At 42.8% G+C, this 24236-nt stretch overlaps 1 protein-coding gene and 1 long non-coding RNA gene across 4 annotated transcripts in view; both read left to right on the top strand.

The window, feature by feature from the left end:
* The first annotated feature begins 269 nt into the window (after positions 1-269).
* The window catches only part of ARHGAP21 (Rho GTPase activating protein 21), a 194278-nt gene continuing 170311 nt past the window's right edge, over positions 270-24236 (top strand). Inside the window, exon 1 of one of the 3 annotated variants that reach the window (XM_027820951.3) lies at positions 270-1602. In XM_027820951.3, the coding sequence (XP_027676752.3) occupies positions 1528-1602 (75 nt within the window). In that variant the 5' untranslated portion in view covers positions 270-1527. The remainder of the gene's footprint in view (positions 1603-24236) is intronic. The other 2 variants (XM_027820952.3, XM_043541347.1) reach the window with 2 other exon arrangements.
* LOC122464751 lies at positions 10726-13671 on the top strand. The gene is made up of 2 exons (XR_006289072.1): positions 10726-11481; positions 13194-13671. It is a non-coding gene; the product is annotated as an uncharacterized LOC122464751 (long non-coding RNA).

Below are 24236 nucleotides of genomic sequence, written 5' to 3'. Positions count from 1 at the left end.
CTGAGGGTGGGACGGGTCAGGGAGGCACTTTCTGACGCTACAAGGGCCCGTGTGTTGTTCTGGGCTGAGCTCAGGGTCCCCTCCCCGAGCCGGGGAGTGGCGATTTTGCGCGGGAGCAGGAGCCTGGCCCCTTCCGCTTCAGCCTGGGTGCGGGAACCCTGCTGCGAGCAGCGGGTGTCGGGTTTGGGGGCAGGTCCCGCTCTCGTCACCCAATGAGGAGCTGGGGTTGTGGGGTGGGGGGGTCACACCGTGTTCTGTGACTTGTCCGCACCGGGCAAGCGCGGGTGTGTTGGGGGTGGGGGTCACGCCGTGCCGCTCTGGAGGGGGATGTGTCGGTGGTCTCAGGGGAGCCCTCAGTTCCCGAGGCAGCGGTTGTAAATTTCAAGAAACCGCTTATTAAAAATATAAACCAACTTGGAAAAATACCCTCCTGCACCCTCCCCCCACCCCCGGGCAGCCCGGGAACGCAGCGCCCAGCTGGCGCCGATCTGGGCGCAGCTGGCACCAGCGGCGCGATGGCCCCAGGCACCACGATGGGGGAATTGAGTGCGAGCTTGGCTTTCATTTGCCAGGCGGCACAGACCCGTCTCCCCCGAGGGAGTCGCTCAGGCGGCTCCGGCTCCTGCTAGGGACTGTGCGTGTGCGTTCAACCTAACCGCGTGCGCGGGCAGCTCGGGGCAGGAGCGGCCGGGTGGGAGGCGTCTGTGCGCGTGGCTTTGATCAGGAATAGCTCCAGCTAATGCAGAGAAACGTGGGGGCGTTTGATACAAACTCCCACCCCATCACAACCCCGACTTTGCTAGGCGTCTCCCGTTGTAATACGCGAGGTCCCCCCCCCCACCCTTTGGGGCAGCAGAGGGGTTGTGACGGGGACCCTGCAACTCTGCAGCCAGCCAGCAGCTGGCCTGGCGGCCCCCGACCCCACCCTGGCTGGAGGAACGGGAAGCTCCCTGCAGCAGCCTTTGCCGAGACGTTTTTCCTTCTCTCCGAAGTTGCTCAAAGTTGGTGACTTTCCTGCCTCGGCTCGGCCAAGAGCGCTGCCCCGGGCGGGCTCCTGCCCCGCCGTGCCTGGGAGGGGGGCTCGGTGGCCGGCGGGATTTCTTTCCACACCCCTGGGTCACGTACCCACCCCCTCCAGTGGCACGGCCGATTGTGTGTAGCGGAGGCGGTGGATGCTTCCCGCTCCCCCCGTGTCTGGGGCTCCGGAGAGGAGGCGGAGGAGGAAGAGGAAGATGACGAGCCAGTGCAATTAGCCTAACAAGGGACGGGTGGCGGCAGCGGCGGCTTTACCCCCGCACTGACACATCTCCCCTCTCTCCCTCGCCAGCCATGAAGGTGGAAGCCGGGGAGTTCAGCTGAAGTCCAGGGGGATCGCCCTGCCCTGCCCCATGGCAGCTCCCTGAAGCCTCCCCCCGTTCCCGGCGCGGGGCCGGCTCGGGTTGCTGCGGGGCGTTGGGCGGGCGAGCGTGTGTTTTCCAATGAGGGCTCCAGAGGATTTGCTCCTCCTTTGTAACCGGGAATGAAATAATGGCGACCCGATGGGCAGCGGGGCCGCCCGGGGCAGATGGAGGCACCGAGCCGCCCGCAGGCAGCAGCCGCCCGGTAGGAGAAGCGGGGTGCGCGGGGAGGGGGGCGGTCCCGTCAGGCGGGGGCGGGGGGGGGGGCTGGGTGCGCCGCGCTAGGCCGGCTGGCGCTGAGCCCCGGGAATGGCTTAGCTGGAGCTGGTTTAATGGCCGCCCCCTCCTTGCCTCTCTCCTTCCTGCCCGCCCGCCTCAGCGTGGGACGCTGGGAGCCAGGATCTGCGGTCCCCGGCAGCGGGAGGCGCCGCCGCCCCTCTAGGGGGGATCGCCGCAAAGTTTAAGCGGCTCCTTCCGCCCCAAACACACGCTCTTGGGGTGGGGGCAGCCGGGCCTCTCCCCCAGGTTTCGGGTGTTGTCGGGGTGAGGGGCAGCCTAGCCTGCCTGACCCCCCCCCCCATTACTCCCACCCTCCCCCGGGCTATCAGTGGCTGGGACAGCCTGGCCTGCCGGCTTCTTTGGAGTGCTCTTGGTGTGCGGACCCCCCCTCTCCTTTTGCAGGCAAGCTCCAGCACCTTCCAGTGAGAAAGGTCTGTAGGCATAGCCTTTAACTCCTGGATATGCTGGTAGCTTGGTCCCTGAAGCCCCACGAACCTGCTGCCCTCGGCTCTGGTTTAAATGTCTGTGTGGGCGTATTTATATGTCCAGGGTTGTTGGTGGAGAGTTCCTGTGTGTATTTAGTTTAAAAACTGTGTATTAAATGCTTTATGGTAGCACTGCCTGTTCAGAGTGGTAGTCCTGGCTTGAAGGGCCCCCACCTCAAACCCTTCATTCTACACTCTGTATTATGCAAAAAGAAAAGGAGGACTTGTGGCACCTTAGAGACTAAGTCTCTAAGACTAAGTCTCTAAGGTGCCACAGGTCCTCCTTTTCTTTTTGTGGATACAGACTAACACGGCTGCTACTCTGAAACTCTGTATTATAGCATTCAGTGCCCCCCAGTGCATCATAATTAATCAGTACTGAGCATCAAGAGTGACTTTATTCAGATCTTCTTGTATATGGCTTCAGTTGAACTGTCTTAATTCAGAGTTCAATAAGAAAATCAACATACTGTATATCTATTATACTGCAGCCTGCACAAATTCTAGCCTCTTTTCCCTGGCTGTCCTTGATATTAAGGAAGAACCACCCTTACATTTGAATTTCAGCAATAACAAGAATGCTTTGTTTCATTGAGGTCACCTGAAGTGTTGCAATGTAAAGATGTGGGGTTTTATGTATTTATTTATTTATTTTTAATACAACTGTTTCTAGTCTGCTGCTGGCCTTGACTCACTCAAGTGCCTTGATATAACAGGAGCACCCATGGTATTGTAAGATCATCCCAGTGTTGAGACCCCTGTGATATCTTAGTACAACAGGTTGAGAGGTTGGGACAAAGTGTTAGTCTTAATTCAGAATATGTTTACTTTAGTTTTGTTAGTTATAACCTTAGTGGATAAACTGTGATGCTTGTGCTGGGTGGTGACAGTGTTAATTCCATTGATGATTTAAAAAAAAAAGTTATCTGCATAACTGAAAGCTTGAGAATTCTTGGAAAATGCATCACTTCTCTTCATGGGAAGAGAAGAAACTACGCTTTTTAATGCACAAATGAAACTACTTAGTAATTCAGCTCATACTGACTCTATTGGATCTTTGGCGCTGAGGTTTACATATAATCCACCCATCATTAGCATGGAAAACCATAACGAGTCCTTTGGAGTTGTTAGTCCATCATGTTAAGGACGCTTGGTAATTGTTTAATATGTACACTATTACCAAATGAACTAATTGTTTGTGGTTAAATTATATGTGAAAATATTTTTAATCCTTCGATTATAGACATGATAGTCTGTAGTAGCTACATTTTACAGGCAAATTATCTGTTGAAAATAAGCATGTATAGTTGAGATTCTCCACTACAGCAGTCGAATCAACAGTGGTACAACTGTGGATAGCATATGTGATGGCTGAACAGATCCGTCAAAGCTTGAAAAGTTAATGCCATTTACGTGCTGCTGGATATTCTAGAAGTAGGAGTTTTTTGCTAGGCTCTAACTTTACAAAATATAATTTTGACCTAAGGCTTCCACAAAAGCGATTAGTGTTTCTAGTTTGGGACCTCCTCCCTTATGTGGTTGGTCGAATTAGGGTTGTGTACAGAATTTATTAGGTATAAATGGAATTAAGCTCTTTAAAGTGTGAATTACCGTTTGATTTGCAAGGCTGATAATTTGCATTGGGATATTAAGAAAACAAATTAATGAAATACCTTTTATTACAGACATTAAGGCATTTTAAGTTTGCAGAAATATTATAGATTGCAGCTAACAGTGGGTCTCTTTCACAGTGTGGCCATCTTGACACAAGACAACATGACAGTTATGTGGACTAGATGGTGACAAACACTGTGTCAGTTTGGGACCCCATTACCCATGTGCAATTTCTCTTCACAGTTCAGTATTACACGTGTACATTTAATAGTTGGCTGCAAATTGATTTACATGCAGATGATGTTGGCATGATGTGAAGTCCTGAAGCATAGCCTGTGCTCACTATAGGGAGAGGAGTTGAGTTTGAGTTGCAATAAAAATTACAAGGATATAATTCCTAGCTAGTTAATAATACACTTCCAAACCCTGTGTGACTGTCAAGTCTTGCTTTCAAGTCTTTGGCCTCGCCCTCTGTAAGCAAGGTAATACGATTTGATTGTTATGGCAAGAGAAGAAATATCCCATGAGAAGGGTTGTGTCTGTATACATGCACACACAAGTGGGAGAATGAGGACACGCATCTTGGCTGTTTCAGCAGGTCCATACTGTATCAGTAGTCTCCTGGTTTGTTGGTAGTTGGGTGCTCCACTACCCAACTCTGCTATGTCCCTGCACAATTCCTATTATTTCTTAATTTTTTAATTATCCATATTTTTCTCCTGTTCTTTAACAGTTTTTCTTCTTGTCTTGGTTTTTAATTGTGTGGTGGCTTTTTCCTCTTTGCTTTTGCTTCCCCTTGCTGAAATGATTGTTGTGAGAGCAGAGATCGGAAACTTGGGCTTTTAGACTTCTGCCAGAATTTAAGAAAGCTGCTCCTATGGAGAGCAGTACTGGGAGCTGGCAGAAAAGGGAAGCGATTTCAGTGAAAGGGCAGCCTGCCACTCTTCTTGAAATTGTAGAAACAGAATTTCAAACTGGGGCAGTGATCACTGAGCTTTCTCTGTCACCACTGATCCTTCACTTTAAGGCCCTCTCCACCCCTCCATCCCCAGCATGTAAGAGAACACAGCATGTTTAAAAAATGGAACTGGTATGGTACACTAGAAACTTCAGAGTTATGAACACCTTCGGAATGGAGGTTGTTCGTAACTCTGAAATGTTCGTAAGTCTGAACAAAATGTTATGGTTCTTTCAAAAGTTTACAGTTGACCATTTCAGAGTAACAGCCGTGTTAGTCTGTATTCGCAAAAAGAAAAGGAGTACTTGTGGCACTTTAGAGACTAACCAATTTATTTGAGCATGAGCTTTCGTGAGCTACAGCTCACTTAATTTTACTAGGCAGAAGAAAAATGCTGCTTTAAACTGTCTTCTTTTAAGTGAAACACACACAGAAACAGTTTCCTTACCTTGTCAAATCTTTTCTTTTAAACTTTCCCTTTACTTTTTAGTAGTTTACATTTAACACAGTATACAGTATGTGGCTTTTTTTCTCTCTACTGCCTCATTGTGTAATTCTGGCTCCAAATGAGGAGTGTGTTTGACTAGTATGTTCGTAATACTGAGGTTCTAGTGTATTATAATCCACACTGGGGTTACCATCTTGGATTTCCTCTGAGAAGAAAGCATCCACACCACCACTTTCATAGCTTAAAAAGCTTCATGTTTATTTTAAATAACCTTACTGCTTCTATATCAAAGGTAATACGGGTGTGTGCTGATTATAATTTGTTTACTGCATAGAAAATAAAAGGCAAAGACGCTCTTTGATGCACCACAAGCTCCGTATTGGAGAACAAACTTGTATTCTATTAGTATTCTTGCTTAAGTAAAAGCTATTAAGCACAGCTCTGAACTCCAAAGGATATTATCACAGGCCTTTTTAAAAATATCTATCCACTACCTTTCCCCTTATGCTAGCTAAAGATTTGATATGCTGGAGATATAGAGCAAGTAATGCATTACTTAGTTATGTTTCTTAGAAATGTTTGCACTAAAATCTAAAGATAAGAGGTCTCAAAAAGATAAGTTTCTGTTCAGTTTAACTACCAGCTATCTTGGAAACCTTTGAAAGTTTTCTAAGTGGGAAATAAATGCTCGAATAGGGCTAGGTATCTGGAGGGTTTCTGTCTGTGAAGTCTGAAGTACAGTGGTAAAATTGACAGCCAATCAAAGTGTCAAGTCACAAAATACTGTATATATATTTAGTAAGCTAAGGACTGAGTGTTTGCATAATATTTAAAACTTTATGGACGTATTTGTGGTCAACCCTTTAAACTTTCTTTGAACTTGTTACTTTGAAAGCACCACCTCTTCAGAACATCGTTGAATCTGGGACTGTAAAGGTTAGCCGGTGTGTAAAAAAACATTAAATAGATTCATAACAAGTTTATGAATGCATGGACAGAACTTTGTCTCTTAGGATTAGTACTCCTTTCAGTAAGTGTGTGTAATTTGTGGTGATATGAAGTTATGCACATGTTTCAATCAGAGAATAAATATGTATAATATAAATTCCAAAGTTACCAAAAAGGGTGGTGGCCAGCTTTCAAAATGGCTGGGTCAAGTTTTGCTCTGTCATGCTAGAATGACGCTGATTTCAAAGGAGTTATTTTTGACCTACACGGGGGGAAAATAGAGTAGAAGTTGGAACTCTCTTTGTATGGCAGAAAACATTACCTGTTTGGAAATATAAAGAATTTCTATTTTGGTACTATCTTGGGCTAATATAGATGAGGTATAGGCAGAGCCTTCTAATACAGCTATGGATAAGAGGTTAGGCAATCCCCACCTCCACCAAGCCTAGTTGATAGCTATCCTTAAGGATTTTGGACCCTGTGCCATGCAAGGGGCCAAGCAGAGTACTTAGCACTTTTGTAGGAGGCACTTAGGATCCATTCTGCAAGATCACTAACCTCTCTGAATGCAAAATAACTTAGTGTGTTTTTTCTAATGTGTGCTGAGCACAGATAATACACCTGTACACACTGCAGCAGGAGATGTCTAAATAGTTACTGTGTTTTGTTTATTAATTGGTTTGGTGCAAACAAAGTTTGCGGCCCAGCCTGGATAGGGTTTGTGTTCACTTTTGTAAATCTATTATTTTAATCTGAAATTTACCAATTAATGTTAAAATGACATTTCACTGCCATCTCTGCCCCATAACTTTTTTGTTTATTCCAGTTACCTTTCTTTCTGACAGATGATTGAGGTGATTACAGGGAAAACTTGTTCTGCTGAAATGGTTTATATATTTCAGGATTATGCTTTTTTGAACTTGGCATACTCTTTAAAATGTGTAAAACATCCTCAGTGGTTAGACACTTCTTGTAGTTTAATGGTAACAGAAATGGCTTTGAAAAAGTAAAAGCTGTCCCACGTATTTTCTAACCATTTGGACACCACAGCCCAGTTCTCTGCTGCTGGTTCTTTTCCCCAATGATAAGAGCTGGAAGGGGGCAGAAAAGATATAAGCTTGTTTAATAGATACCGTTCAATGACTTTTTTTCCGTACAGTTTTTATGTCTATTTTATATAGGCTAGAAATAGAATTACCGGTAATTTTTTTTTTTTAGGAAACTGTTGAATAAGAATGGATTTAAGCTGTTAATAACTTGTCATTGTTTTGAATAGAGCAATAGCAGGACTTATTAATATGAGCTACTAGCTATGCAATATACTTCCATGCAGGGGTTTAAAGTCCATATTTTGAGCTTAGTTCTTGCTTTGGTGGCAGTGTGCTATTCACCTTGTACAGGTAGTGGCCCTCATTTATTTGGCTAGATTGAAGGGTCCATGGGGATAATTGTCTTAGTTTGTCTGTTTATAAAAACCAAAATAATATATATTTACCTACTTCTGTCCTCCATGCCCTTTTCACAGGTCACTTCTTAAAACTTATGCTCTTTGGAAATGGACCTATGTCTTTGTGTGAGGTTGTTCAGCACAGTACAATGGGCCGTGATCTTGTTTGGGGCCAATGGGTGTTACAGCAAAGTAAGCATTAAACAAGACTTGGCTTTTAATATGAACATAGCCACTGTATCATTTGTACATGAATATGTCTAAACAGAGAATCCCTTCTTCGCTCCCAATTCCATGCTGATATAAATATTTAATAAATGTGTACAAAGCCCATAAAACCACATCAAAATACACTCTTTTTCCCAGAGAGGGGGTGCATTTTGGTTACATTAGCCCTTATGTCAATGAAATATGCTCTGCATTGTGACTTCATCTTTGTTCTTAAGGTCAGAAAACTATTAGTTTTATTTTTGCATTGTAAGATGCAACATTAATGCTCTCTCCAAAAGTAAGATGTTTAGAAAGTTGCTTCTATATTTTCTTAGTAGCAGTGCTGCATCTATGTTTTGAGGATATTGCTAAGCTTTCCTTTTTTCCTTCTAGATCCATGTCCCCTCTCTCAAAGCTTCCTTCTTCAGTTCCTTAATTTTTGGTAGAGGAACTGTACAAATAGTGCCACTGCTTCTTTCTGGGTTAGTCAGTGGGATATAAATGAATTGCTTTCAGCTGAAAGCAAACTCTGTTTTTGCCTTACATTGTCTTTAGTTATAACAGCTTGTGTACTGTGAGCTCTCTTATACAAACTACATTACCCAAAGCATTGTGGGCTGTCACTAGACTGAATAGGCATTGTAGTTTGGGGAGCTCGGTTATGGATCACGCTGTTAGTAAATACTTTGTGCTAGACATGCAGTTCAATGTCAGCGCCCTTCTTTAATTCTGAAAAATACGAACAGCTGTTTAGGTTTTGAATCTTGCTTGCAGTCATGAGTTTACACCCTTGGGAGGATAGGTAGTGGACCTATTTTTGTTTCCAATTTCTTTATTCCCTTTTGCCAGCTGCTACTGCTTCACTGAGGGTGAATGAGGTGTCTCCTCTGAGGCCGGTACTAATTATGGATAGTCTATTTGCTTTTATATATACATCATTTGCATAATGTGTTGGGGGGGATACTGTATGGTTTGCACAAAGCACTAGAAAATGTACTGTAGGGAATAATCCTGCACTAGCATCTGGGGGTGGAGTATATGTTCTAATCTTTCTCATTTTTTTGATATCTGTGAGATCTTACTCTTAAAAACCAAGTAGAACTCATTAAATCCTATCAGAGGGAAACTCTTAATTGGTTTCTGTTAAACAGTTGCAATCTGCTCAAATGAAATGAAATGAAAGGAGAGCCTTGACCCTGCTTCTAAATTAATCTTGCATTTGTACTTTCCTCACTTTGTAGTCATTGACTGAAATGGTAATATAACCCAGTGATACTGGAAGAAAAACTTGCATATATTCATTCACACTTTAATAGACTAAACATAAATATTCTTATTTTGTTGAATTGTGAGGGGTTTTTTTTTTTTAACAATTGTCTTTTTTTAAAAAAATCTAGCGAAGTCCTCTAAAGACAATGGTGTGGTGCTTTTTTGGGCAGCTTGTACCACTCCTGTAGTGCAAGGATTTCCTTGGATGGAGGAGATGTTGGTTTAGTCGGGTTGTGGGGATAAGTGAGAGTGTTTGGGGTTCCGTAATCCTGGCTTGTCAGAAGGGCCATTGGCAGCCAGTGTAAATGAGAGCCGAGTAATTAGTAACTTTTATCTTGGGGGCTAACCCTGAAGAGAACCCTGAAGAGAACCGTATGACTGGGAGGAGTGCAAAAGTAATTTAAGCCACCCTTGTGGTCTCTTAACACACCCAGCGTTGTGCAGATTGCTTCTTGGCCACAGCGGAGGATCTGGGCTAGTTTATTATATAATAAATGTACATGGTGAATACAAGAGAAACCTATTTTTCTTAAAGTATGTCCATCTATGGGAATAAAGAACAGCCCTAAGTGTATCTCTTAGTTCATTTTGGTTTGTAGTCATGTGTCTTTCATGTTGCCCTTTCTCTGGTTGCTGGGTTTCTCAAATCAAACCATCAAAATTTTGGTTGGCGTTGTGTTTTTTTTTTTTTTTTTTTGAGGGGTGCACACTTTCCTGTTTCTTGACTGCTGGTTGTATTTAAATCTTTAATATTTCCGTGAAACCTTATTCAGATGAAATAAAAAGTGGGTGCTGATTTTTTTTATATTAAGAATCCGGGAAGAATGTGAGAGAATGGGCAGTCTTTTTAAAAAATAAAAATAAAAATAGGTAGTCCCCTTGGGAGGGCTGCTTGGGAATAGTTGGGGCATAGAAGTTGTGTATATCCAAATAGCTTAAACGGTCCATGAGACTTACTGAAGAAAGAGTAAATAGTGGGTGTGTGTATATTAAAAAAAATTAACTTTGAAATTTTCCCTGTTTAAAGGAACATAGTCAAATACATGTAGAGAACTTATTTCCTCTTATGAGGATCAACATTTGGCAACGTGGCAGAACCTTTCTTCCTATTGGAGCAGGCCTTTTTGGTGCCACCTACGCAGATCTGGGAACTGAGTTGAAGAATAATGTTTAAATTCACAGTAATACATTGTTGCAGCTAAACTGGCTTCTGATTTGGTTTGGATGGGTCAGCATGATCAGCATGGATGGGTTCAAACCTTCTTAGAACATGGTTTTAAAAATAATGTGATAGCTTAGATAAAGGCTTAGGCTAAATATTTTGAAATTATTTCTAATGAGGCTTTTACACACCCATGCTGTTCGGCCAAACTGTTAGAGTCCATCTACAATAATTCATTTGCATTAGTACATGGAAACCTACACCTTGTTGAAATGTGGTTCTCTTGCATGGTAGATGGGTCTAAGCATAGCTTAGACCCATCTGTAGCAATGCTGCTGGTGTTCAAGGCTTTCATGTAGTTAAGCACCATTTACCTTATGGGGGCACTGTGTTTTAACTTTGTCTTGGGACACTAAGACATGGCTGTGTTGGTAATTTAATTAGCACCTTAAATAAGTTTGTCTGAAACAATGTTTAAACACTGTTCCTTAATTCAACTTGTAGTCCAATGTAGATTGACCTGATTTGAACCTGGCTGTGTCTTCATCTTTTTATGATTTAAAGGGCTAGAGTTCATTATATATCTAAAGGGGGTGCAACACTGTGGCCACCAGGGATTTCTCCTTTGCACACAAACAAAAAAAGGTGTAAAATCTTTTCAGAATTTTGGGTGAGGAAGGGAAGATCAGATTTGGAGATGTTCACCACTCAGTCAGTAGCTCCACTTGCTTTTACCCTTATCTTTTAGCACTGGTTAAGGCTCATTTGGAGGAGTTCACCTTTTGATAGGGATCTCCTGGTGAAAAGCAGTCTTGTCACATTACTTCCTTTCTCTTTACCTGTGGTTACTGTTCATTCCATCTCCCTTTAATCCCTTTCCTGATAAATAGGGACCTATTATGATTCCAGTGACAAGTATTTCCATTGTGCAGCCACACAAGCCTTTCATCACTCAACTGAGTCTTGCAAAATTCTGCTTGCTTACTCTTGCAGCTGTTTGTTTTTGTTTCATCATCATTCACCATGGTAGAGGGCAGATAAGTAAACTTTGTGCCTGGATTGGTAAATTTTTATGCCAAATTTACTAGCCTTTCACTCCGTTCCACGTATTCAAGACTTTCCCTTACTGATCTCCTCTGAATAGGGTCGGGCATTTACTGGGTGTTTTCACTTGTTCCGGTGGTCTTTCAGAGGCTGCTGAAGGGAGAGGATGTATGATACAGGTCAACTGGTGAAGTAGTGAGCCATAGTAACTGACTTGTAGGTGGTGTCGTTCATGATTTTTTTTTTTTTTTTTTTTAAATCCATAGCACTCAGTTTTTTTTGTCGGTTGTATTGTGATTAAAAGCTCAAAGTACATACTATACAGAATATGAACTTGTATCCCACTATACAGCATAGTTAAATGAATTAGGCCTTGTCTACACTACATATTAGGCTGACATAAACTGCCTTATGTCAACTTAACTGTGGAGGTATACACACTGCCCCTCCCACCAATTTAACTCACCTGCTATTCTGACATAGTAAAACCACCTCCAACAAGAGGCGTGGTGTTTATGGCAATGTAGTTAGTGATGCAGTGTCGGCATTGTCACTGAGTAGCTTATGTCTCCCTAAGTGGCCTCTAGGAGGTGTCCATCATGACCACTCTGGTCACCAGTTTGAGCTCTACTGCCCTACAGCCAGATACACAGGCATGCGCCCCTCCCCGTTTAAAGCCCTGGGAATTTTTGAAATTCCTCTTCCAGTTTGCTCATTGTGGAGAGCTCAGGTTGCATCTGTCTAGCTAATTATGCTGGCTCCCCTGGCATATGCACTCTTGCCTGGAGTACACCGGAATTGTTGGATCTGATGGGTCTGTGGGGAGAGGAGGCTGTGCAGTCTCAACTCTGCTCCAGCTGCAAGAACTGATTGCTCGTGACATGGAGGAGAAAGGGCAGTGCCATGCCAAGATCAAGGAGTTGAGGCAGTTGTACCAGAAGGCAAGGGAGGCCAATCATCAGTCTGGTGTGTTGCCAAAGACATGTTGCTTCTACACGGAGCTGCACGCCATCCTCGGCAGTGACCTCATCTTCACCACCAAGAGCCCGTGGCTATCTCAGTAGGGCTGGAGACAGTGGCTGGTGGAGTGAATTCTGAGGACACCGTGGTGGATGTGGAAGTGGAGTTGAAGGATGGGGGACAGGTGACAGGGATGTGCGGTGGCATGGCAAGCCAGGAGCTCTACTTAAGTCCTGAAAGGTCCAGCCAGTTTTATGCTGTGGCACGCCTGATGCAGAAGAGGGGAGCTCCGGTAAGTACTCATTGACCTTTGATGCTGCAGGGAAACATGAGGTAAATCTATGGGTAGAAGAAGGATTTAAATAACCAACACAGGCACTGTTTGCATCTGCTTCTCATTCCCCTAAGCAGCTGGGCAGAGGAGGCTCTGTGGAAAAGTTTGTGGATACCCTGGGAGTTCTCCATAGAAATCTCTAGGAAAATTTCTCGGGAGAGCAGCCTTGTGTCTTCCCCTGCTGTAGGAAACTTTTCACCCCAGTTGGCAGTTATTTCTGCAGGTACCAAAGCAGCACACAGTGAGCAGCATATGGACCTGGTCTGCAGCTGTGCACAAGCAGGAACTGCACCCTTGCATCCTTGGTTATCCACAGGAGCAAGAGATCAGCTGCTATCACCCTTACTTGTGGAAAACGGTGCCATTATTCAGAATAATGGCCCTAGGCACTTGCAGTGGTACCTCTCTGAAACCCCTCCACCCTTAGTTTTATCTTCCCCCTTCCCCCTCTCTCCCTGGGCTGAACTCACCGTGGCTGGGGCTTGCACCATGCTGTGTGCCTGCCAAGGGGAAGTGAGAAAGTGGTGTTTTTATAACTTGTTTGAATCAAGACTGTGAGTGCACGCTCAATAGTGTCTGTGTCTATTGTTTGTTTAGCTCCTGCAGATGTGCCCTTAATGGTCTCCTCCTGCACACAGACTGAGCGCCTCTGTCAGATAAGGAGAAGAAACAGGAGGATTAAAGGAAGACCTATTCCAGGAGGTGCTGCAATCTTCTAATTGTAAGCAGAGAGGCTATCAAGGAGAAACTGCATATGGATAGCCAGGAGAGGAAATGGGCAGGTTACAGCTGCTTCAGGACCAGACAGACATCTTGAGGTTCCTGATTGAACTGCAGATGGAACACATCTTTGCTTGCCTCCCCCTGCAGCTCATGCGGAACTGCCTTCCATGCCCTCCCCACATTTCCCATCCACTCCACATTCCTTGCATGTTCCTGGGCCGTCTCAGTACCCCATGCACTTCACTCTGAGGGACATGTATCACAGTGAAAGCTGGACATATACCCAACTGTGAGAGCCTCATTTGGAAATGTGTTCTTCATTTTCATGTCCCTTTCAGAATGTAGTTATGTTTGTATCACTGTTTGAATAAAAATATACTTATTTAAAGCTAAGGAATCTTTATGGGTCTCCTACAAATGGTGATTGCTGCTGAAATTCATATACAGGGGCAATCAGAGCATTTTCATTGTAAAACAAACACCCTCCCCCACCCCCCAATCATTACAAGGTTCATACTACGCTGCAAGAAAACAGTGCCTAGGTAAATGCATTACCGACAGACGTGTTACTGGGGCTCATTGTCAAACTGCTCCTTCAAAGCCTCACTGATTCAAATAGCCCCCCATTGAGCTCCATGCCAGCTCTGGTATCTGGCTGCTCAAAATCAGCAGCCAGCTGATCCACCCTTGAAAAAATCCCCCAGCTTCACAAATGTTATGCAGAGCACAGCAGGATGCTATGACTATCGGGATATTTTCCTCGTTGAGTTCTAACCTGCCAAAAAGGCAGGGTCCATAACCCTTTAATTGGCCAAAGTCATTCTGCACCTGCTGAGCCTGTTGTTGAAGCACTCCTTGCTGCTGTCAAGGTTTCTGGTGTAAGGCTTCATGAGCCACAGGGGCAAAGGGTAAACAGGGCCTCCAAGGATCACTATTGGCCTCTCCGCATCCCTGACTGGAATCTTCAGTCTGGAATGAGTCCCTGCTTGCAGCTTTCCAGGTCCATGTTCTTGAAGATTCATGCGTCCTGCACCTTCCGTGACCACTGCACATTGATGTCAGTGAAATGACCCCAGTGATCTACCAGAGCTTGCAATGCTATAAACAAGTAGCCCTGTCTGTTGATGTACTCCTTTGCAAGGTACTCTGGGGCCAAAATGGGGATGTGTGCGCCATTTATTGCTCCGCTGCAGTTTGGGAATCCCATTGCTGCAAAGCCATCTACTATTTCTCACACATTTCCCAAAGTACCAGTCCTTCGTAGCAGGAGGTGATTAATGGCCCTGTACACTTGCCTCACTACAACCCCAACAGTGGACTTCCCGACTCCAAACTGATTTGCCACTGAACGGGAACAGTCTGGAGTTGCCAGCTTCCACGAGCGATCGCCACTTTCTTCTCCACTGTTAGGGAAGTTCTCATTCTAGGGTTTTTGTGCCACAGTACTGGGGCGAGCTCCGCCCACCGTTCTAAGAAGATGGCTTTTACACATCCAAAGGTTTGCAGTCACTCCTTGTCTTCCCATACCTGCATAACGATGCAATCGCACCACTCAGTGCTTGTTTCTTGTGCCCAGAACCGACAAAGCAGCTGCTCTGTGAATGCCAAAAACAATCTTGAATTGTTTCTTTCCATGGTGCACAGCAGGGCAGACACCACAGTGTCATTTAATTTGTAGCTCATGAAATACTACAGGATCAGCCATGTTATATTCATAACGCTTGTCACAAGCCTAGAGAGCAGTGCAGGATGCATGCTTTGAGATAGAGGTGGTGGGTGTGCAGTTTACAGGGGCTGTTGAAAAGCAGCATGAAACGTAATTGGAACCCCATGGAATGATGGGACACAGAACTGCATTATGGGGCAATGAGCCTGCCCCCATGAGACACTGGGAACCCTTCCCAGAACACCCACTGGCAGATGGTGGTGAGTTGCACAATGGGATAGGTACCCATGGTGCACTGCTTTCTCTGTCGATGCTGTCATTGGCTGTCCCTTGATATGAGGCTGTCTGCTGGGGGAAAGGTCCTTGCTGAGACTTAAGATGGCTGAGGAGTCCAATTTGTGCTCTACAGGTTTTTCTACATGTGACAGGTGCTTGCTTGGAAAGAACAGGATGCTGTACCCTTTTCTTCCTTCTTCTACCGCTTCTCAGTCTCTTGAACAAGGCGATTCTCTTCAAAATTGGCTGAGTCTTGATGTATGATGGGATGCCATTACAGTCTATTGCCAGCCAGCTCTTCCAGTTCATGGGGTCAATGTCTCCCTTCTTAAGAGTTACTTTCACCGTGTCCTTGTAGTATTTCCTCTGTCCCTTGCAGATCCCCTTCTCTTTTCTCAACTTATGGTGACTTGCTTCGGAAGACGAATATCTGCCACCTGCGCACAATGACCACCCAACAAAGTTGATGTTTCATAATCTTTGCCTCAAAACTGGTGATGTTAGCTGCAGAGAAAACATTGGTTCTGGTGCGATGGTCTTCCTATCTGATATGGAGAATCTTCCGAAGGCAGCGCTGTTGGTACCACTTCAGATGCTTAAGATGGCTTTAGTATGTCCTCCAAGTCTCACACCATAAAGAAGAGTGGGGGTAACGACTGCATTGTAGACCAGGTTCTTAATTTCCATCTGCAGATCTCTGTTGATAAAGACATGATGGAGCAACTTTCCAAAGGATATGCTGGCACAATTGGTCCTATGTTCAATCTCCACATCAAGATTGGCTGTCTGGGACAGGTGGGAAATGCTCCTTTTCCAGGGGTTCACCACCAATCACAATTCTGTCAATGCAAGATTGCCAACTGTGGATGTGCTTCGCCATCACAAGGAGCGTTGTGTGGATGTGCAAAAGAGGTTTAATTACAGCAGAGGATGATCATCAATGTAACTAAGTTGACTTAACTTTGTAGTGTTGACATGGCCTTAGTCAACAAGCAACTCCATTTTCTGCAGTTGTCATGATTCATAATATGTAGTCATTTTGCCTTTTTGAAAATGTTGTTGTGTGAATGAACTTCAATTTCAGTTGAATGATGGATATTTGATTAATGGACAGTCAAATGGAAAAGAACCTTCTGTTTGGGAGAGCAGGTAAGGACTTTAGTGGCCATTAAGATTTTCCTCACAAAACATTCCCATGAGATTGTTTGTAATATACTATGATTAGTCTGGGCAGAGTAACATACGTTACCATTGTCTATCACTGTCCTTTTTCCAATGTGATGTCTGAACAAGCATTATGTAGTCACTGTTACAGGAATAGAAATAGTAACTGGGGAATCGGGTGCAATGCTGAATGCTTTGGTTTCTGGATTCCAGAAGGTCTGATACTCCTGGCATTTTGTATTTTTTCCCCCTAATTCTTCTTGATTTTTAAACTTTCCCAGAGTAATGTATACTTTCATTGTTTTAACTATTCAGTAGCTGAGGCCAGTGGCCTTTTACGTGGCTGGCTCTTAGAATACACCTGGTGAATGAAAACTTTTTTTGTTAAAGTGTGCTTCAATAATTCCTTAGTTAAACTCCTGCGTTTGCTACAACACTTTATTTTAATTAGGGTTTGTAGTGTGCTTAAACTCAGCTATATTTAATTGTTAGGATTGGGTAAACTATATTCTCCATGTCTCGTAAGTCGTTCCTTGCTTCAGAGAACCTTTGTTCAAAATATTTACTGAGCAATATGCAGAGCAAACGATGAGCAGAACAAATGCTGATAAGAAAATGCATAGATGTTATCATTGAATATAGCTGATTTAATTCCAGGACAACTCTACATTAATTGTAAACACTTCTTTCTCCTACCAAATTGATGTAATTTATTTTATTAAAATGGAGGCCTGTTAAACCTTCAGTGGCAGTGTTTTTAATTGAAAGCGAGACACATGCTCAGGGAGGATTTGATTTAAATCATGATTTAAATCACTAGTCAGAAGACTTGATTTAATCATGGATTTCTACATAAAAGTCCATTCTTGTTGGTTATGACCTTAATACGTATTCTTCACAACTCAGAGATAGATGTAGGTTTCATTTTTAGAAGTTACACACTATACATTTTTAAAGGGATTTATTTTGAAAACTTTTCAGATTAGTTTTACAGCTATATAGGAAATGACTGGTTATTTCATTTACCAAAGGTAATTGAAGTAGATATTTATGAAGTCATTGGGAGGTGAACTATCTCCAATTCAACAGGTTAATCATTAATATTTGGAGGATTTTCTTGCCATGCTATATTAGGAGGAAAACATCACCAGACAGACATTTCAATTGTTTTATTTAATTAAAACAACATTATGTATTCTGGATTTTTTTTCTTCAACAGCAAACATATAATATTTTAACAAAACAAGCATATGACTTTTTGAATTTAAACATTCAAGTTTTTTAAAGTCAAAAGGTTGAAGGTTTTTAAAGGTTTGTTTTTGTTTAAAATTATTTTGAAATGAAATTTTAAAAACAACAAAAAAAATTAAATCGACTGTCAGCCAGGTCAACATGAGAAACTTAAAATACTGGCTTCTGCAGCTAACTCAGTCATCTTCACCTTCATTTTCCTGTTCATAATATGGAAAAGGAAAACAAGTTTTCCTGCTTTTTCAGGTCCCAAGTGATTTCTCAATTTGGAATGAATTAGTCCAAAGGAAGAAAATATTCTTTCTACACCGGCAGAAGAAGCTACTGTTGTTAAAAGTGAGATCATCACTTCAGCAGTCTCTGAATCCAAGTGCTTAAGTGACTTCCACCAGTTCACTGGTGTGACTTTCTTTAAAACCTCATCAGCAAACATATATTTCTTGAATGGTTCACCCTTAGCTCTGAAGTTTATTATAGTTGGCATTATGGAGGGATGATTGCTGGATGTCCATGTCATAGACAACTCTTCCTCTTCAGCCGTTAAGGTTTGACTCCAGTACCAAGTATTGCGTATATTTTGCAAGAAAATGAGCTACAGATAGTGCTTGTCCCATTCATTTTTTGTTTTAATGCTTGTAATTTAACTCTGTCATTGCATGTTTCTCTTTTTAAGATCTCACTCAGTTCCTTCCAAATTTCAACAGCGTTAGCAATAAAACAGCTGTTTCCCTGCATTTTGTTCAAGGCTACAAAAATAGGCTTCAGAGTACTCAGCGTGTGTTCAGCATTTCTCTTATGCCCAATGTTGAGAACTTTGGCTGTGACAGTGCCATCTATTTTTTCACAATTTTGTTCACAAACTGACATCAGATTAGGCCAGTTCTTGATATAGTGCTCAAAACAGTCCACTACTGAGTTCCAGCGCATGTCTTGTGGGAGAGTTAGCTTAGTTCCTCCCACTTTTTTCAGAGCAGCTGCTGCAAAGTGGTTGTTACGGAAGTATTTTGCAGTTTCAACAGCATTAGCCTTTATTTCTGGAACACTGAAGTCTTTGGCTAGGAGGTGCATCAAATGAGCACTGCAGTCGTATGCTATTAGCTTGGGACTCTTCTAAATTTCTTCTCATCTTGGATACATTTGCCACATTGTCTGTGACCAAGCTGCGTACTAGACATTTTATTTTTTTTTCAGTTTGTTAGCATTTACTGCTACTTCTTGTAAGTATTCTGCTGTGTGTGCATTTCCTGATGTATCAATTGTTTCTGTAAGGAAGACATTCCCCCCCCACCCCCCTTCTGTTGTCACACAAGCACATACAACAGGATTGTTGTGGACATTGATCCACTCATCAAGACTCATGTTAACAATTTCACCCTCTAGACCTTTACGCACTGCTCAATTTCTCTTTCATACACTTTATCCAGCAATTTGCCTGCAACATCTGCTCTGTTGGGTGTACTGTATCCTGGTATTAATGACTGAACCATGTTAATGAAGTGTGGATTCTCAATCATACGGAGAAGAGAATTTGCATAAAGAAACCTGGCAGTTTTTTCATCAATTACCGCTTTTTGTAATCTGCTGGTTCTTATCACAAACTTATCTATGCTTTGTTTCTGGATGATGGAGAATTGCTTTTTAAAAAATTTTATTTATTTATTTATTTATTTTGCTACAGGTGATATACTGTGGCTATGTGACATACATGATGTGACTGAAACACTATCACTGGCAGATATCTCTGAAACTATAGAAAATGATGGTGATCTTTGAAGGTGGATAGTCTTCAGAATCCTGTATGTTGAGGATGGATTCTCCTAAACAAAATAAGTCAATGCAGTTGTTTAATTATTATTACCATACTGCTCATTTAGTATTACTCCTTGAATTCACTGACAGTACTATTTTAAAGGTGAAACTGTGTAAAAGGAAAATCTGCTTATTTCAGCTATTTTTTATCACAACTGCATCTCAAATGACAGTACCCTAGAGTAACAACTATATTTTTTTTGTTCAAACATGAGAATTCAAGAATAGGCCAGATGGAAGACAGGTAGTCCTTTTGCAAGAAGTATGAAATAAAAAAGTTTACCAACCTGAAGATCCTGCATGTTCAGACATGTTCCTTTCATCCTCTTCAACGCGGCTTCCTCCTGAGAAGGAACACTTCTCATGATGGTGTTTCATTTGGGCAATCAGGCCTTGCATTTCTTTGTTGCACTGTTTGCATTTTGCATGCATGCGTGTCTTACCCACAGGTAGAGGAACTTCATTAAAATATTCCCAAACTGGGTCTCTTTTATGGTTTTCCCTTCTAGTGAGAGAATGGTATGGTAGATCTCGAATCAATGAAGGCTATGCTCAGAAAGGCCTGAAGACTTCTGGAATATGCTACTCAAACAATTTTCACTTTTGTTTCTACTGCCTGTCCCTCCCGTCTCACATTTATCTCCAGACTTCTCCTTGTCCAGATCTATTCCACCCCCAACAATCTTCTATTCATTGAACTTTTTGAAACTTTGCATTTTGATAGAGAGGTAAGGGGTTGACTCTGTGTATACAAATTTGCAGAGGGAGAATAGGTTTGAGGTCTGTTATTTCTCACTTCTATTATTTTATTTAAAAACATTTTTGTTATCTCTGAAGACACAAATCCACGGTTTGAGGACTGAAAAACTAAGCATCTCAGATAGTGCTCAGTCTGGAAGATACTGAGTCCCATTGGATAGATAGAAAGATTAACTTAACTAATCTATACAGAAGTCCCTGGAACCCCATAATATCGGGTCCCTAATCTATGAACTATTGGAACTCATTTACAAAAGTTTTTGTAAACATTACATGAATATATTGTCTCATACTATAGAATTAGAATTTATAATTCCTATTCCATGATGAGAGATCTTTGAGCTATAATGTATCTTAATTGAAACTATCTTTAGATAGGTGTTTGTTTCCCTCAAAAAATCTTTTTAAAAAAAATCCATTTTTGGGGGGGGCTGGGGGTTGGGTTATTTTTTAAAATCATTGATTTTTATCCACCCTGCATATGCTACTGAATTGCTAAGTGTGATACTATCCCAGGAGCAATGTTCATGTTTAGTTGTGGAGAGGCACTCTAATTCTCAGATCCTCTTTTCTGGCACTTGTGATTTCTCTAGAAAAATAACCCTTTAGGCTACATCTTAAGCTTATTCTCATCCTAAATGCGTTCATAGATTCTGAAAGTCTGCTTGACTGCTTTTGAATTATCGCTCTGACCACAAAGGTGGATTTTAAGTCTTGAATTCGCTAGTTACATAGCTTGTATATCTAAATCTCAGTATGGTGCAAGAAATACACTGGCATTTATTAATCATTACATGCATAGTGCATTTTCTTCAATGTGCAGTACCTATTGTTTTCAGATGGAGACCTCCTTTCGGCCATCAGTGCCTTCATTACATCTGAGTTTGACTATTGTAAGCTCTGCCTAGGACAGTGGTTCTCAATTCGTGGCCCATGGGCCACTCGTGGCCCAATCAGCACACATCTGTGGCCCATGTGACATCCTTGGGGCCATACAGGTAGTGTATATATTGTGTGGCTACGTCCCATGTTAACACAGAGAGAGCAGCATATGCGGCCCACAATGGTAAATAGGTTGAGAACAACGGATGTAGGGGAAACTCTATGAAATCCCTTCAAAAGCTCCACATACACTCTCCTTCAGAGTGAAATGAGCGCTGTCCAGAGCATGTCAGATCTGTTTTGTTATCTCTACGCTGGCTGCTCATAATCTTTTGGGTGAAAACTATGGTGCTGTTCACTTTCTTCAAAGGCCAAAAAGCATTGGTGCCAAATCATCGACAATTTGTTCTGTCGCTTTTGACCTTCTCTGAGAGCTGTGGCTCATCTAAAACATTGGCACTAACGCTTCCTAAAGGTGAAGTTTGCAGGAGCTGTAGGCAGAGCATTCTTCTGGAATTATGTTTAATCATGAATTTAGCCACATGTAGAGTTACAAGAGCCATTTTCATCCAGATTGTTGACTGTGGATTACAGAATTCTGGATGCTTAGCTGATTATCCTAATCCTTTCTTCTGTCTTAAAGTTGTAAGCCACAGTGTTCTGCTCCTTGTATTTGGAAATATTAATGACCCAACTTAAGTCATGTAAAGTGTGCACTGATACTGTTGCGGTGAGAGCCTCATAAATGTGTGTTAAATATGTATAATCACTGATAGCTGCAGAATACTGGCAATGTATTTTTTTTCGGAGTTAAGGCGTAGTTACACTGTGGGAATTCTAACTTTTAAATTTCCTGGCCCCTCTGGGGAGATGCATGCTTATCAAAAACTATATATCCCTCCACTGCTTAATGCTCTTATCCTCATTTTCAAGTTTTACAAAGGTTGCAGCTGTTGGGTAGCACACTTGATAAGGGCAACACAATCACTAGACATCAGGACCTAGTGAGAGCAGCTCATCCTGCTGCTGCTTCTGAGTCCTTCTCACGGTTGTTCTGGAGCAGCTCCTCCGCTTCTATTCTAGTACCTCTACTCCAGCCCAGCCCACACTACCGTACCAGAGGACTGAACTCCAGGGGAAGAGCGTCACAGATCCTAATGAGCATCCTGTCTTGGCCACCCATTTGTGAGAGGAATCCAAGCCTCTTTGCTCTGGATCTCCTGGGATGTGTTAAGCTTTTGGAGCCTGACTGGAGTTCTGCCACTATCCCAATTTTGGGGGGTCCCTAGGCACACTCATGGCACAGACCTTCTCTCTGGCACTCCCTCCCCCCTTTCTGAGTGTTGGAACTTGCTGTCCAGCCACCTAGCCCCTCTGGCCGCAATGCTGACCCTTCAGACTCCCCTGTACTAAAACACACACCTCTCCCTAAAAAGTGTGAAACTTCTGGATGTAGTTTAACTCCCTCAGGAACACGCAGCAGTTGTGAAGAAGTCAACACCCACACACACCTTGTTCAATCTAATGTTATGCTCTTTACTTAACAGATAAAGTACAGATCCCTCAAAAACAATAAAACATCCTAAACACAAAAAGAAAAGGAGTACTTGTGGCACCTTAGAGACTAACCAATTTATTTGAGCATAAGCTTTCGTGAGCTACAGTAGCTCACGAAAGCTTATGCTCAAATAAATTGGTTAGTCTCTAAGGTGCCACAAGTACTCCTTTTCTTTTTGCGAATACAGACTAACACGGCTGTTACTCTGAATCCTAAACACAATGTCCCTCACTACCTCACCCTCCCTTGGGAGTTCTTTTGCGCTGGGTCGGTCCTGTCAGGCAGGCAGGCATCGTCCTCTGCCCGCTTACCTACCCTGTCCTTGCAGCAGCCATCCCCCATCTTAATCTGGTTCAAAATGTCTCTTTTCCACAGTTCCCTCAGTGACACTGCCCCCCCCCCCATCCTTTTTCGGCTGCTGCTGAGGTCACCTGCTTCTCTTGTTCTGTCTTTTGGTCATCTTTCGTTACTCCCAAGCCTACGTCTCTTCAGCCAAGAGTAAGTGTCTTCTCCCAGGTAGAGCGAACTAATTGTCCAAGGGGGTGTTATTTTGAACAGACTATCTTTGAGTGCTGATCATTCACCATTGTCTCTGGCCTGGCAGACACATGACACCACCTTTCTTCCTCATGGGGGATCCATGTACACATAGGCTTTCTGTGACAATGTAATTTCATGATACAATTTCATAAAATCCTGCAAAGTTCAGAAGTGGTACAGACAGAACCTCCGGTTCATCACAAAGGGAAGCAGCACTTTAGGAGTTTAACTGCAGTATACATATACCCTTGTGACTGGCCTGTGTCAGCTGTCTCAGACATTTGGGCTTGGGCTGGAGCCTGAGTTCTGGGACCCCAAGGTGGGAGGGAAACCTGCCCCTGCTACTACTTGGGTCTGCAACTCTCAAAATGCCCGTAAATAATCCCATTACTCAAATAACTGTGGGGGTTGCAAAGTGATTTTTTGCTGTCTTATGTCAAAAATGTTAAGAACTGATACTTTACACTACTCTTGGTTGGCCGTTTTTTAAAAACCAGTATGCAAAAATATTAGGTGCCACACAGGAACATAAAGACACAGTCACTGCTCTGAATGACACATGACTTGATGAGGACAATAATACTAAGTTTTGTAGGGCAGTGTAGGAGAGGCAGAGTAAGATGACACAAGGTGTATACAATAGAAACAAATAATTCCCGCTAGGCAGATGTATTGCTTAGAATACATTTCTCATTCCTCTGCTACTGATAGAGTAGCGTATTTGTACATTTCCTCTATTACAAATTTTAAGATAACTCCTGATAAATGTTAAAGTGAGCCCACAATAATTTGATATTTTAAAGCCTCTCGTGATCTAGCTGCCAGTATTTTCAGACCCTTTGTTATCTGATGTGGGTTTATTGGTGTGTGTGTGTGTGTGTGTGTGTGTGTGTTGTTTAAAAAAACAAACAAACAAACAAAAAAAAACACTCCCGTCCTCCAGGACCCCTCTAGGCATATCAGTCTTTTACTCCATCTCCTGGACTAGGAGAGTGTGATCATAGCTCCCTTTGGGAGCTATCAAATACCAGTTGGATTGTCTGTCAGAGGGCT

Source organism: Chelonia mydas, chromosome 2 (genome assembly GCF_015237465.2).
Source record: "Chelonia mydas isolate rCheMyd1 chromosome 2, rCheMyd1.pri.v2, whole genome shotgun sequence".
Classification (NCBI taxonomy): domain Eukaryota; kingdom Metazoa; phylum Chordata; order Testudines; family Cheloniidae; genus Chelonia; species Chelonia mydas.
Note: the sequence above shows the minus strand (reverse complement) of the source record. Positions and strands in the feature narration are given on the sequence as shown.